The sequence below is a fragment of the Scyliorhinus canicula genome, chromosome 2 (assembly GCF_902713615.1).
Source record: "Scyliorhinus canicula chromosome 2, sScyCan1.1, whole genome shotgun sequence".
NCBI classification, from domain to species: Eukaryota; Metazoa; Chordata; class Chondrichthyes; order Carcharhiniformes; family Scyliorhinidae; genus Scyliorhinus; species Scyliorhinus canicula.
In genome coordinates, this window is record NC_052147.1 from 206,386,800 (window position 1) to 206,401,372 (window position 14,573).

General features: G+C 41.4%; 1 protein-coding gene across 2 annotated transcripts in view; it reads left to right on the top strand.

Annotated features, from left to right (window-relative positions):
• Positions 1-14,573, top strand: part of slc25a12 (solute carrier family 25 member 12) — a 137,373-nt gene that overhangs the window by 14,576 nt on the left and 108,224 nt on the right. The window contains exons 1-3 of one of the 2 annotated variants that reach the window (XM_038789421.1): positions 1,086-1,228; positions 7,710-7,833; positions 9,026-9,141. In XM_038789421.1, coding sequence (XP_038645349.1) covers positions 9,084-9,141 — 58 coding nt within the window. In that variant the 5' untranslated portion in view covers positions 1,086-1,228; positions 7,710-7,833; positions 9,026-9,083. Of the gene's footprint in view, positions 1-1,085; positions 1,229-7,709; positions 7,834-9,025; positions 9,142-14,573 lie in introns of those variants that run through there. The other variant, XM_038789420.1, reaches the window with a different exon arrangement.

A 14,573-nucleotide genomic window follows, 5' to 3' on the forward strand; every position in this document is an offset into this window, starting at 1 on the left:
TCACAGTAGCTTAATTTGAAGCCTACTTGTGACAATAAGCGATTTTCATTTAATTTCACTTTCATTTCATTTTGCATTTCAATGTTGACTTAAAATTGCAGACAGCTGAGAGCTCGGGCTCACGCTTGCGGACTGAACGGAGGTGTTCTGCGGGACGATCACCCAATTTGCATTTCATCTTCCCAATGTAGAGAAAATAGCATTGTAATCAGTATAGAATTTTAATAAGTAAGTAAATTTAACTTGAAAATGTGTTTAGGGTCTTGGAAGGAGTTAATGGGGCAGGTTGATTTTTGATTTGATTTATTGTCGCATGTACCGAAGTACAGTGAAAACTATTTTTCTGCGGCCAAGGGAACGCACACAGGATGTACATAGCAGACAAAAAAGAATAATTGTTGTATCCCTTGCACTTGCTTGGGAAAGGGAGGACGTTGGGGGGTCATTCTAATTTGCACTAGAATGCTAAGGACTGAACAGCTGCTTCTAGCCAAAGTTGGGTGGATCTTCCAGCCTCGTTTAAATCCTCACAAACGTGGTCTCTTCAATCTGAGTGCAAGCTCCTAATCATAGACCGCATTTTCTCTGCTTCAGGTGCAGCACTGGCTGCCTCTATGTCTTTGCTCTCACTTGCCTTCTCAGATTCTTGCAGACTCTCTACCCTCTGTGTTTCATGGATATTTTAGAAAATTCCTATAACCCAATATAACAGTGACTTGCTATGGTCTCTTCCCCGCTCAATGTCCATTCCAATTGTCTGCAGATGTGAATATCTTGCTTCTCCTTCCCAGTAAATCAACCTGGGGCCTCACTATAACCTTCAGCAAACAAATAACCCTAGCTTGTTGTCAGGCAGAATTTAGAACATGACCCCCTTCATTCCATCATTTGACCTTGCATTAAAGAGACAGCCCCAATCATTTAAAATCTTATGAACTTTGTATTTTTAACACAGTACATTTTGTTAAGAGCTGAGCTGTCTTTTCTTGATGTAAATGCGCATTAAAGGTTGTTCCTCTGCAATCCTAGATTCCTTCCATCAAAACAAGTATTATATGCACCTTAATTTTGCTATTTCTTCTTAGTTTTGTAGTGTGACCAAGGATGGGGAGCATTACATGACTCCGACAGATTTTGTGCAGAAATATCTGGGATTACACACAGATCCACACTACAATCCAAAGACTGTACAGCTTCTGGCGGGTGTGGCTGACCAAACTAAAGATGGGTAAGATAATTTAACTGGATTTTTGTCACGGATGTCTTTTTTGTTTTGCTCTATTTTTGTGCGTTTTGAAAGATGTTTGTTATAGTTGTGGTACAGCAGGAGTAGGCCACTCGGCCCCTTGAGCCTGCTCCGCCATTCAGTAAAGTGATGGCTGACCTGATTGTAATTTCAACCCCACATTCCTGCCTACCCTTAATTGACTTTCACACACTTGTTAATCAGATAGTTCAGCCTCAAAAGTCTTCAGAGTTTGCTTCCACTGCCTTTTGAGTGAGAGACTCCTGACCCTCAAGAGAAAGAAATTCTCTCATCTCTGTCTTAAATGAGTGACCCTTTATCTTTAAACAGTGAACCAACCCTAATTATAGATTCTCTGACAAAAGAAAACATTCTTTCCACATTTACCCTGTCAATATCCCTTGGGGTCTTAAAGGTTTTGATTAAGGCATCTCTTATTCTTCTAAATTCTAGTGGATATGAACCTAACCTCTCCAATCTTTCCTCATAAGACAACGTGCCCATTCCTTGTACTAGTTTCCAGATGTTAGTAAGCATCCAACCGTTTAACTTTTGTGATGTTATAATTTTAGCAAGAAATCCAACAATATAATGGCAAGCGCAGAGCATATGGAAAACCAGCTACATTAAATGCAAATGATAACCTATGTAAGCCATCGAACTTTCAAGAAATGTAGAACGTGACATACTTGTTTTTCCACTATTGCCTTTGTAGCTTCATTTAATTTCACAGAAACATGCTAAGGGGAGGACAAGGCATCCATGGCTGAGGAGGGAAGTCAAAGACAGCATAAAGGCGAAAGAAAAAGCATACAAAGTGGCGAGGATTAGTGGGAAACCAGAGGATTGGGAAGCCTTTAAATGCGAGCAGAGGACAACTAAAAAAGCAATAAGGGAGATGAAGATGAAGTATGAGTGCAAGCTAGCTAGTAATATAAAGGAAAAAGGAAGATTTTTAAAAAATATATAAAAGGTAAGAGAGAGGCAAAAATAGACATTGGACCATTGGAAAATGTGGCTGGAGAAGTAATAATAGGAAACAAAGAAATGGCAGACAAACTGAATAGTTACTTTGCATCAGTCTTCACGGTGGAAGACACCAGTGGGATGCCAGAGCTCCAGGAGAATCAGGGGGCAGAGGTGAGTGCAGTGACCATTACTAAGGAGAAGGTTCTGGGGAAACTGAAAGGTTTGAAGGTGGATAAGTCACCTGGACCAGATGGACTACACCCCAAGGTTCTGAAAGAGATAGCTGAGGAAATTATGGAGGCATTAGTGATGATCTTTCAGGAATCACTGGAGACAGGAAGGGTCCCAGAGGACTGGCAAGTGGCTAATGTAGCACCACTGTTTAAAAAGGGAGGGAGGCAGAAGACGGGAAATTATAGGGCAGTTAGCCTGACTTCGGTCATTGGTAAGATTTTAGAGTCTGTTATTAAAGATGAGATTGCAAAGTACTTGGAAGTGCATGGTAAAATAGGACTGAGTCAGCACGGCTTTGTCAAAGGGAGGTCACGACTGACAAGTCTGTTAGAGTTCTTTGAGGAGGTAACAAGGAAGTTAGACAAAGGAGAACCAGTGGACGTTATTTATTTAGATTTCCAGAAGACCATCGACCAGGTGCCGCATAGGAGACTGTTAAATAAGTTAAAAGCCCATGGTGTTAAGGGTAAGATCCATGGATAGAGGATTGGCTGACTGGCAGAAGGCAGAGAGCGGGTATAAAGGGGTCTTTTTCAGGATGGCAGCCGGTGACTAGTGGTGTGCTTCAGGGGTCTGTGCTGGGACCACAACTTTTCACAATATACATTAATGATCTGGAAGAAGGAACTGAAGGCACTGTTGCTAAGTTTGCAGATGATACAAAGATCTGTAGAGGAACAGGCAGTATTGAGGAAGCAAGGGACTGCAGAAGGACTTGGACAAGTTAGGAGAGTGGGCAATGATGTGGCAAATGAAATACAATGTGGAAAAGAGTGAGGTTAGGCACTTTGGAAGGAGGAATTTAGGCATAGACTATTTTCTAAATGGGAAAATGCTTAGGAAATCAGAAGCACAAAGGACTTTGGAGTCCTTGTTCACAATTCTCTTAAGGTTAATGTACAGGTTCAGTCGGCAGTTAAGAAGGCAAATGCAATGTTAGCATTCATGTCAAGTGGCTAGAATACAAGACCAGGGATGTACTTCTGAGGCTGTATAAGGCTCTGGTCAGACCCCATTTGGATATTTGGAGCTACCATGAACATTTGAGGACTCTGGGTCTGTACTCGTTTGATCTTATTGTAACTTACAGGATACTGCGAGTCCTGGATAGAGTGGACGTGGCGAGGATGTTTTCACTTGTAGGAAAAACTAGAACCAGAGGACACCATCTCAGACTAAAGGGACGATCCTTTAAAACAGAGATTAGGAGGAATTTCTTCAGCCTGAGGGTGGTGAATCTGTGGAACTCTTTGCCGCAGAAGGCTGTGGAGGCCAAATCACCGAGTGTCTTTAAGACAGAGATGGATAGGTTCTTGATTAATAAGGGGATCAGGTGTTATGGGGAGAATGGGGATGAGAAAATATCAGCCATGATTGAATGGCGGAGCAGACTCGATGGGCCGAGTGGCCAAATTGTGCTCCTGTGTCTTATGGCCTTATGGTCTTATTTATTTTATTTTGAATCAATGGGTATAATTGGAAAAATCAGATAGCAAATGGTTGTCTTTTGCAGAAAGCTTTTTGATTTGATGCGGAAAAACTGGCACCTGAGTTCAGTGACCTTTTAAGTTTAAATTCTATAAGGAAGGTCTATTGCTATTTTGTTGGAAACCGTACCATTATCTTCATGTTTCCATGTTTTCAATGTAGTATGCTTTTAGCAGTCTCATTAACTATAAACAAAATTACTCAGCTACCTCCTCTCTAATGCTCCTGTTATTTGGAAGAAAAGTCAACTTTTAAAAAATAACTGTAGTTCAAATATTATGGGAGGAATATAGTTCTATTACTGTTGATGATATAAAGTAGCAATCATTGGTGTAGATTTGGTGAAGGAGCATCAGCTACTCAGAAGTGACCTAATGTTCATAGCAATTCCGCATCAACCTGATGGAATTTATGAAACCAACTAAAGATTTTGTTCATTTTTACATTTATTCCATTTACAGTGTTTGTATTTTCCAACAAGTGTATAAATAGGTTTAATAAATGTTTATATATATTGCGCCATATGCAAATTATTTGTATGTTACTGTCAGTAAATTCTGAACTTTTTGCTCATGATTGAGGGACAAGTGTTACATTGTGCCTGTTTATTCAGCATTATCTTTCTGGACAAGGTTAACTGTTCATTGCATTATAATGTAAATATCGTAGTATCACATCACATCATTGCAGTTCGGGCAGATATTGTCCGATAAAGACCGTGCAGTGTTTGAACATTTTGCCAGATAGCTACCGAACTTTCTCCTTAAAATGAGAAATACAAAATTCAAAAGTTTGGAGTTTGAAATTGTGACGTAACAGATATAATGAATTGTGCATTTTCTTTCAAATATTTACTTTCAAAGGAGCTGGTTTGTGTTCAGATAGTAATTGCCTCAAAACAGTTAGCTTGAGACTGGGGTATTTTCCTTCTTCTTAGTGAATGCAAAACACAGTCTCTTCTTCAATTGTAAGGAAACACAAAATTAGGGAATAATAGTTGACACGACAAACAGTTGGTTATTAAATGACAACAGATTGATAACTAAAACATTCTGCAGGAATCCTATTTAAAAATGTTTTCCCCCAATTAAGGGGCAAATTTTGCATGGCCAATCCACCTAGCCTACACATCTTTGGGTTGTGGGGGTGAGACCCATGCAGACACGGGGAGAATGTGCAAACTCCACATGGACAATGACCCGTGTCTGGGATGGAAGCGGCGCCCATCAGCCCCATGAGGCAGCAGTGCGAAGAACTGCGCCATTGTGCCACCCATTTCTGCAGAAATCCTGAACATGAAATTGGATGCCAGCTATTTTGGATAATGAAATATTTATACTGTGGGGTGAGGGAATGAAAGATGAGTCATAGCCAGTGGCCAGTGATTCATCTTTCATTCCCTCACCCCACAGTATAAATACCTCCCATTTTCTATGTCTTTTAGCTTTGACAAAGGTCATCACATCTCGAAACGTTAGCTCTTTTCTTTCCCTTCAGATGCTGCCAGACCTGCTGAGATTTTGCAGCATTTTCTCTTTTGTCCTTGATTTCCTTACTTCCCAAAAATCTAACTCATTTTGGAAAGTGTTCATTGATTGGGTGTCCACAATGCTCTGGGGTAGAGAATTCCAAAGATTCACAATCTTATTCGTGAAGAAAGTTCTTATCATTCCTTAATGGCTTACTCTTCTAGTTTTAGATTCTCTAGCAAGGGAAAACAGTCTCTCAGCATCTAGTTTGTCAAGCCCTCCAAGAATTATTTAAACTTATTTCAATGAGATCACCTCTGATTCTTCTAAACTCCAGAGAATATAGGTCTACTCATTCCAGGAGTCAATCAAATGTGCCTTCATTGCACCATTTCTAAAACGAGTATATCTTTGGGTCAGGAGACCAAAACAATGTACAGTACTCCAGGTGTGGTTTTACAAAGCCCCATATAGTTGCAGCATGATTTTCTCACTCTTAAATTTACTCTAACCCCCCCTTTCAGTAAATGCTGACATCGTATTTAACTTGATAATTGTTTGCTGTACCTGCATATTAACTTTGTGATTTGTTGCAATTCATAGGGACAAAGGAATTGATTGTCATGTAAAATTTTCAGTCAGCTCTTGGATAGATGGGTGACATTCGAAGCAAGTATTAAAATAAGCTCTCAAGAATACAGAATAAAGTCAAGTCAGATAATCGTTAATTGATAATTCCATTGAATCTAAAGATAAATATATAGCTTAATACAATAGTGCCAAAAAGTACATAATTTAAAAAACATTGTCCAATTCACAGATCTTAATTAATTGAGAACTACGGTATCAGTAAAGTAATAACAGATTAATTACACTTGGAGGCAGGAACAAAGTTAATGCACATTGCAGTGTGTAAAGATCTTTGTCAACATGCATCAATTACAAACAACAGGTTTTAAATTCATTATAATCAGATGTACTCAGAATTTAGTTTGCTAATTCATAATGTTAGCCAATGATATTCTGCAGTTACTTTGTTTTGCAGAAAAATGGGCATGATCCCCCATTATTACACTACCATTGGTTTACTTTCTCCAGCGTATAAAACCATAGGCTCTTTGATTGGATGGAATTCCATTATTGCTGGTGTGGCCTCTGGTGCAGTTTTATTGCCCAAGAGAGATTGTGTTAGCATTTATATACATGTATACTGGTGCACTTCCAGTGGTTTAATGTTAATTGATAGTTGGCTGGATGGTGATGTAATATAATGCTAACAGTGAGGATTCAGTCCCCCTACCGGCTGAGGTAGTTTTAGGGCCCCACCTCATGGTGATATCATGGCATGTCAGCAATCTTTGGACAATGAGGGTCCTGCATAAAGAGGGAAAGTGAGTAGCAGAGTTTGCACTTTCTAACCAAGTTGGTTTATTGCAGTTAGGTTAGAATGGGTCTGAGATGACCAAGTAATTGCTACCCTCTTTACATTTCTTTTACTCAACTAGAGTTAATAAAGGCTGATGTGAAGTGTGTGAGGGCACCTCTTCCAGGGAATATCTCAAGCACTTCTATCAGATTTCTGTTATTTTTATGAAGCAGAAGCTTCTTCACAAGACGACTGAAGTTGTAAAATGATGCTGTAAATGCGTACAAACATGTTCAGTTACAGTGAACTGCATTTGTTCCTGGTAGCCTAAATATGGTATATGTAATGCTGAATTGTATATATATGTAATACTGAATTAATGATAGAAATATAGCATTTAATTGTCGCAAATGAATTTGTGCAGGGGACCAATTTTCTTTCAGCCAAGCAGGTTCTTTATAATAGGCCATGGTATGGTTAAACAGGAATGGAAAGGGATTGGCATGTTTTTGCACAAAACCTGGCTATAATTTCATACGGTTTGTTTGGCACTAGAAAGTTCTTGACGTTTTTGTCAATACCTTTTTATATAATTTCTGTTCAGTACTGCTAAGTTTTAAAATTCAGAACATTGTTAGATATTTTTGCCATTAATTTAATAATTGTTCAATTGGCTCCATCCACTGGCAATATTTGTTACAGATACTTCAAAATTGAAGAACTACACCATGTGCAGTATTAATATAAAATCACAGCAATAATTAGAAAAGTGTTGGCCTATATGCCATGTAGGTTATATTACCATTGCTAAAATATTACAGTGGTATTGAATTATGCAAACAGATATCAATGATATGTGGCCATCTCTTAAGTTATTGTCTAAGTGTAGTTTAGTTTTATTTTGAAGTGAAGGATTCTGACATATGCTTTATATCAGTGCAACAGGGTATTGAAAATCAGCATGTGTTGAGTGAAAGGAAGACCAAAGTTTGTGAAGGCTGCCATTACTGAGAGTTAAGATACAGCAGCAGTTAAGCAGGCAGCCCAGCTTTGTCCACCAGGTGACTATTTAAGAAGGTTTGCTCCATGTTGCAGGATAAATTATTATGTAGTTTATTGAAATTAAAATTAGTCCTTGCTTTGTCTAGAAATTAAGTGGTGAAAATCTATTCCCAATTTTAGAAGGTTTGAGTAATTATTGAAAAAGTGTAGGAGAAAATAGAGGCGTGAAGAAAAGTAGCTTTATGCCTAAATACGTTGTCATGGTCAGTTAAATTCTGTGAATAACTTGTGATGGAACTGATTTGATAATTCATAAGCAATGGTATGAAGTGAGCTTTGCCTGTTATTAGAAGTGGTATATAAATCATAAAGAGCATTTGCTGTATTTCATTTCCCCCCCTACCACTCGTTCCATGCTGCTCCTTGATATCCTGGATAGAATCAGAAACTTAATTTAGTTCCAGCTTTGTTTTAAAAAAAAACAGTATTGCTTTGTTTCTCTTCAGCAATGGCAAGTTAAATCATAAAAAGCATTTGCTGGATTTCATTCTCCCCCTGCCACTCCTTCCATGCTGCTCCTTGATATCCTGGATAGAATGAGAAACTTCACTTAGCTCCAGCTTTTGTTTAAAATAAAAACAGTATTGCTTTGTTTCTCTTCAGCAATGGCAAGTTGTTTATCAAGTGCTGTGATCTGTTCAAAAATGAATCAAGAGACAATTAAAATGTCTTTGCTGAAAATTTGACTACATGCATAGCACGGCTGTCACTGCTGCATATATTGGGCACTTACACATGTCTAGTGCCTGGGGAAACCATCAGTCACCCACGTTTTAACATTGAAAGCATCGGAGAATCTTTTAAAAAAAAATTCTGTAATTTGTAACCCAGCAATTCCTACCTCCTTCTGCCTGCAACAATGGGTCTAGTTGACTCACTGCATCATGTTTTGGTGATCAGGCTGCAGATGAGCAGAAATTTTGTTGTAATCTGATCAACCCACTCTACCCAAATCCTAATAGGAAGCATGAGTACTACTTGACATTTCTTGTAATTGTGTACTTGGTGGAATTGCTAAATGTTGTAATTCTGCCAATGCCAAATTAATATGCACACTACTTTGTTTAATAAAGCTTGCACTGTTAAGTGAAAGTGCATATTCTTTTAATTTTTAAAAATGAACAGACTTTGCTTGAAACACCACCATTTTTGCTGAACCTTCTTTGATAACTTTTCACATTGCAATTATAGGTTGATCTCCTTTCAAGAATTTCTGGCATTTGAATCGGTTCTGTGTGCTCCTGATGCCATGTTTATTGTGGCTTTTCAGCTGTTTGACAAGAATGGCAATGGAGAGGTGACATTTGGTAAGCACTGTATGATGTAGCATTAATAGAATACTAAACTCAAATGCTGTAAGTTCTATTCATCCATAGCAATGTGTAACCTGCAGCCATTGTGTTATCAGTACTTTAGAATGTTTTAATAACCAATTACTTGGGTGTGCATATAATGAAAACTTGTGTGATTAATTAAACTTAAGTGCAATGGAGCAAAAAACTCTAATCTCACATTTGGCGAATTCCTGGAGTGATGTGACAATGTACATTAAAGGACCAACAGTTTGTTTCAAAACTCAAAAGAAGCAGACAGGAGCTGTAGTTATAATTCTAACGGTAACAGTGTTACCAAAGTCTGCTTTACCCTCTCAAACAATTAACTATTGTTGACTCAATCACAGGCCGATATTTGCCATTTATATACACAGTGATGTACGTTGTTTGCAATAGTGTGGTCAGCAGTGGAATATCCAGCTTGCTTCATGTTGATTTAACACTCCCTAACGACAACTGCTGAAGCAATGGGGCTGAATTTATCACCGGCTTTAGGATCCCAGTGCCACAGTGTGATTGGCATGGTGATTTTATTTCAGGGGAGTTCACTGTCCAATTAAGGACAGCTTGTAGGTTTTTGATGTTGCCGGCCAGTCAGAGAGGTGGGAGATCTTGAGGGTTCCTCAAAATGGAGGTAGCCTCAGACATACAAGTAGAATTTAGGGACCAAGCATGGTATGCTCCATGGAACAGAAGAGAAAACCCCTCCGGGTGGATTGTTGGGGATTGGAGGTGACCTCTGTTCCCTCGGCCCCCTTTTCAGCCAATGGACTCTCTGGCACTGATGGTCCCCAGAGCTACCGCAGGGAGTCCACCTCCACAAGGCCGTCTGTTTCGCCATTTCGCAAAATGGCAATGGTCCCATAAAATGGTCCTTAGCAGGTTGGCTGCCTGTTGATGAAATACTTTTCTAATAATAGGGAATTAGAAATTGAACACTTCAGAGAGTGTGATGGATTTAATGAGGCTAAAGATGAAGTCTGTTCAGTGGTGTTACTGCATTTTTCAGTTCTGTCAAAGCAAAGTAATAAACACGCCAAAGGCAAAATTCAGTAGGCTGACATGTCCTTTTTCAAATGGTAAACAAAAAGAGGGCATCTTTGTTCACTTGTAATTTGCTCCTCTTTTTTCAATATGACAGTCCTTATGTGGGCCAGAAGTGGTAGATGCAGGACTAGTACTTTAATCTGTTGAATTAAGTGTTTTGTGATTAGTTCTTGGAAAATGTTGAAATACTGTTTTACTTTGATAAAGTATGCATTTCCCACACTATCTGCATCTCCCTGGCATGGTAAACACTGCTGTTTTCATTGCATTTATTTTGAAACAAGTTAGCATTAGTGTGGTGTTCAAGATTAGTTGTACTGCAGAATTGAAAATTTGATAGCACTGGAAGTGGCATTTGACTTCCTGGGTGATTCCTGGATCTAGCATGAGTCGGGTGCTGTCCCAGATATTGCTACTCACCATCTACAAGGCACAAGTCAGGAATATAATGGACTTGCCTGGATGAGTTTAACTCCAACAACACTCAAGAAGCTGGGCACCATTCAGGACAAAGCAGCCCACTTGATTGCTCCCCCTTCCACTAACATTCAAACCCTCCACCAACGATGAACAGAGGCAGCCATGTATACCAGCTACAAGATGCACTGCAGTAACTCACCAAGGTTCCTTAGGCAGCATCTTCCAAACCCACGACCACTACCATCTAGAGGGACAAGAGTAGCAGATGCCTGATAACCCCACCACCAGGCGGTTCCCCTCCAAGTCACTCACCACCCTGACTTGGAAATATATTGCCGTTCCTTCACTGTCGCTGGGGCACCTCCTGGCACTCCCTCCCTAACAACACAGTGGCTGTACCTACACCTCAAGGACTGCGGCAGTTCAAGAAGGCAACTCATCACCACATTCTGAAGGGCAACTAGGGATGGGCAATAAATGCTGGCCTAACCAGTGATGCCCACATCCTCTAAATGAATTGAAAAAATTGGCTTGCATCTTAGAATCCTAAAAGAAGTAGCAACAGAGGTAGTGGATGAATTGGTTGTAATTTTGGAATGTGAAGAAGTACTGAAAGATTGGTAAACTGCCAATGTGACACCCCTATTCATACGCATTTTATTCAAATGTGTATCAAAGTAGGTTACAGCAAAAAAACCCTGGCAAACATTCTTCCCAACAATCAACTATTCAGTTTGTACAGATTTCCCCCCCCCCAACCCCCTGCGACGAACAACTCCTCAAACACGGTCACAAACATCCCCCACCTTTACTCAAACTGCTCTGCTGAGCCCCTTAACTCCTACTTTATCTTCTCTAGCCGCAGGAAGTTGTACAGGTCACCCAACCATGCTGCAACCCCCGCTGGCGGTGCTGACCGCCACTCCAGCAAAATTCGTCGCCATGCAATCAGAGAGGCGAAGACCATGACAGCAGCCTTCCTCCTTTCCAAGAGCTCCGGCTTCTCTGAAACCCCAAATATCGCCATCAAAGAGTCCGGGTCCACTCTCTCCTCCACTATCCTGGCTAAGACCGCGAACACTCCTGCCCAGAATCTTCCCAACTTTTCACAACCCCAAAACATGTGTGCATGATTCGCTGGCCCCCGTCCACTCCTCTCACACTCATCTGCTGCCCCCTGAAAGAACCCATTCATTCTCGCCCGAGTCATATGCACCCTGTGCACACCTTAAACTGTATCAGGCTCATCCTGATACATTTGGGGGGCCTCACGGTAGCATGGTGGTTAGCATCAATGCTTCACAGCTCCAGGGTCCCAGGTTCGATTCCCGGCTGGGTCACTGTCTGTGTGGAGTCTGCACGTCCTCCCCGTGTGTGCGTGGGTTTCCTCCGGGTGCTCCGGTTTCCTCCCACAGTCCAAAGATGTGCGGGTTAGGTGGATTGGCCATGCTAAATTGCCCGTAGTGTAAGGTTAACGGGGGGATTGTTGGGTTACGGGTATACGGGTTACGTGGGTTTAAAGTAGGGTGATCATTGCTCGGCACAACATCGAGGGCCGAAGGGCCTGTTCTGTGCTGTACTGTTCTATTCTATTCTATGAATCTATCCTTGTACAAAACGAGATCCCGTTTACCCTTCGCAGTGCCTCACTCCATTCTCCCCAATTGATCTGCATTCCCAACTCCGCTTCCCATTCTTCTTGATCTTCACCCGCTCGCCTCCCTGCTCCCCTAGCAATTTATATAATTTATATATATATATCCTCAATTCTTCCCTCCCCTTCCACATCCGGACGCAGCAGTCGCTCCAACAGGGTGTATCCCAGCAATCTACCCACCCCCCCCAGCTAACTTGTTTCCACCCTAAAATGCCTCCTCAGCTGATTCCATGACTGCACCACTGGGCTCCCTGAATACCTACTCGGAGTCATTGGCAATGCTGCCGTCACCATAGCCCTCAAACTAGACCCCTTACAAGATTCCTCCTCCATCCTAACCCACTCTACTTCTTCCCACCACCGCCGCACCTTGTCCACATTCGCCGCCCAATAATAATGAAGCAAGTTTGGCAACAAACCCCCTGCCGCCTCTGCCTCTGTAGCAGGGTCCTCCCCATCCTCGGCACTTCCCCGCCCATGCAAAGTCCGATATGATCGTGTCCACTTTCCGAAAAAAGGCCTTTGGTATAAAGATCGGGAGAGCCTGATAGATAAACAAGAACCTGGGCAGAATATTCAGTTTCACCACTTGGACCCTCCCCGCCAACGTTAAGTGCAGTGTATACCACCGCTTAAGATCCTTCCTGGCCTCCTCCACCAGCTTTGTTAAGTTACACTTATGGAGCCCTGTCCATTCCCTCGCTACCTGAATCCCCAAGTACCTAAACCTAGCCAATAGATGTATTTTGATTTCCAGATAAGATAAGTGTCCATGACGTTGGAGGTAGTATATTGGCATGGATAGAGAATTGGCTAACAGGCAGGAAACAGCGAGTGTGGATAAGGGGTTACTTTCCAAGTTGGTGACCTGTAACCAGTGAGCTTCCACAGGGATCAGTGCTGGGCACATAACTGTTTACAATTTAGATTAATGACTTGGAGGAAGGAAGTGAATGTACTGTAGCCAAATTTGCAGATGACACAAAAATAGGTGGAACGGCAAGTTGCTAGAGGGGTACAAAACCATTTGTAAAGAGATAGTGATAGGTTAAGTAAGTGGGCAAAAGGTTGGCAAATGGAGTATAATGTGGGGGAAAAAATTAAGTTGTTCATTTTGGAAGGGAGAACAGTATTATTTAAATGGGAGAAAAACTGCAGAAGTTGCAACACAAAGGGTGTTGGGGGTACTTGTGCACGGAAAGCAGAAAGCTAGCACATAGGTGCAACAGGTAATCAGGAAAGCTAATGGAATTTTGGCTCTTATTTCAAGGGGGTGGAGTATAAGAGTCGGGAGGTCTTACTGCAACTGTACTATGTACAGGTGAGACCCGGAGTACTGTGAGCAGTTTTGGTCCCCTTATCTAAGGAAAGCTATTGCTTCATTGGAGGTGGTTGGGAGAAGGTTCACTAGGATGATCACAGATTTGGAGGGATTGTCTAATGAGCAAAGGTTAAACAGGTTGGGCTCCGTTCATTGGAATTTAGAAGAATCAGAGGTTATCTCAGTGATTTCAATTAACCATTTAGGACTCTTAGGGGGCTTGACAGGGTAAATGCTGAGAGAATGTTTCCCCTCATGGGAGAGTCTAGCACCAGAGGGCATCGTCTCAGAATAAATTGAAGGCTGAGATGAGAAAGAATTTCTTCTTTGAGTTTCGAGTCTTTGGAACTCCTTGCCCTAGAGAGCTGTGGGGGCAGAATCAGTGTGCATATTTAAGGCTGGATATATAGATTCCTGATCAGTCAAAGAATAAAGTGAGGGGGGGGGGGGAATGCAGTGGTTAGCACTGCCTAACCATGGTGGTGCAGTGGTTAGCACTGCTGCCTCACGGCACCAAGGACCTAGGTTCAATTTCAGCCCCAGGTTGCTGTCTGTGTGGAGTTTGCACATTCTCCCCGTGTCTGCGTGGGTCTCACCTCCACAACCAAAAGATGTGCAAGGAGGTGGATTGGACACACTAAATTGTCCCTTAATTGGAAAAAAAATAATTGGGTACTCTAAATTTAAATTTAAAAAAAAAAAATGGGAATCAAGGGTTACGGGGAAAGGGCAGCAAAAGTGTCCGTGAGGAATGTTGGATCAGCAAGATCCTATTGAATGGAGGAGCAGGCTTGAGGGTCCGAACAACCTACTCCTTTTCCTATTTCTTATGGTCTTATTATCAGCTGAGGGGCTGGTTGGTCATAGGCAAGGAAACCTCCTGTTGGTTATGTTTGACCTGATACAATGAGACTCAATGGGATCCAGAGTTGATATTGAGAACACAGAGGGCAGCTCCCT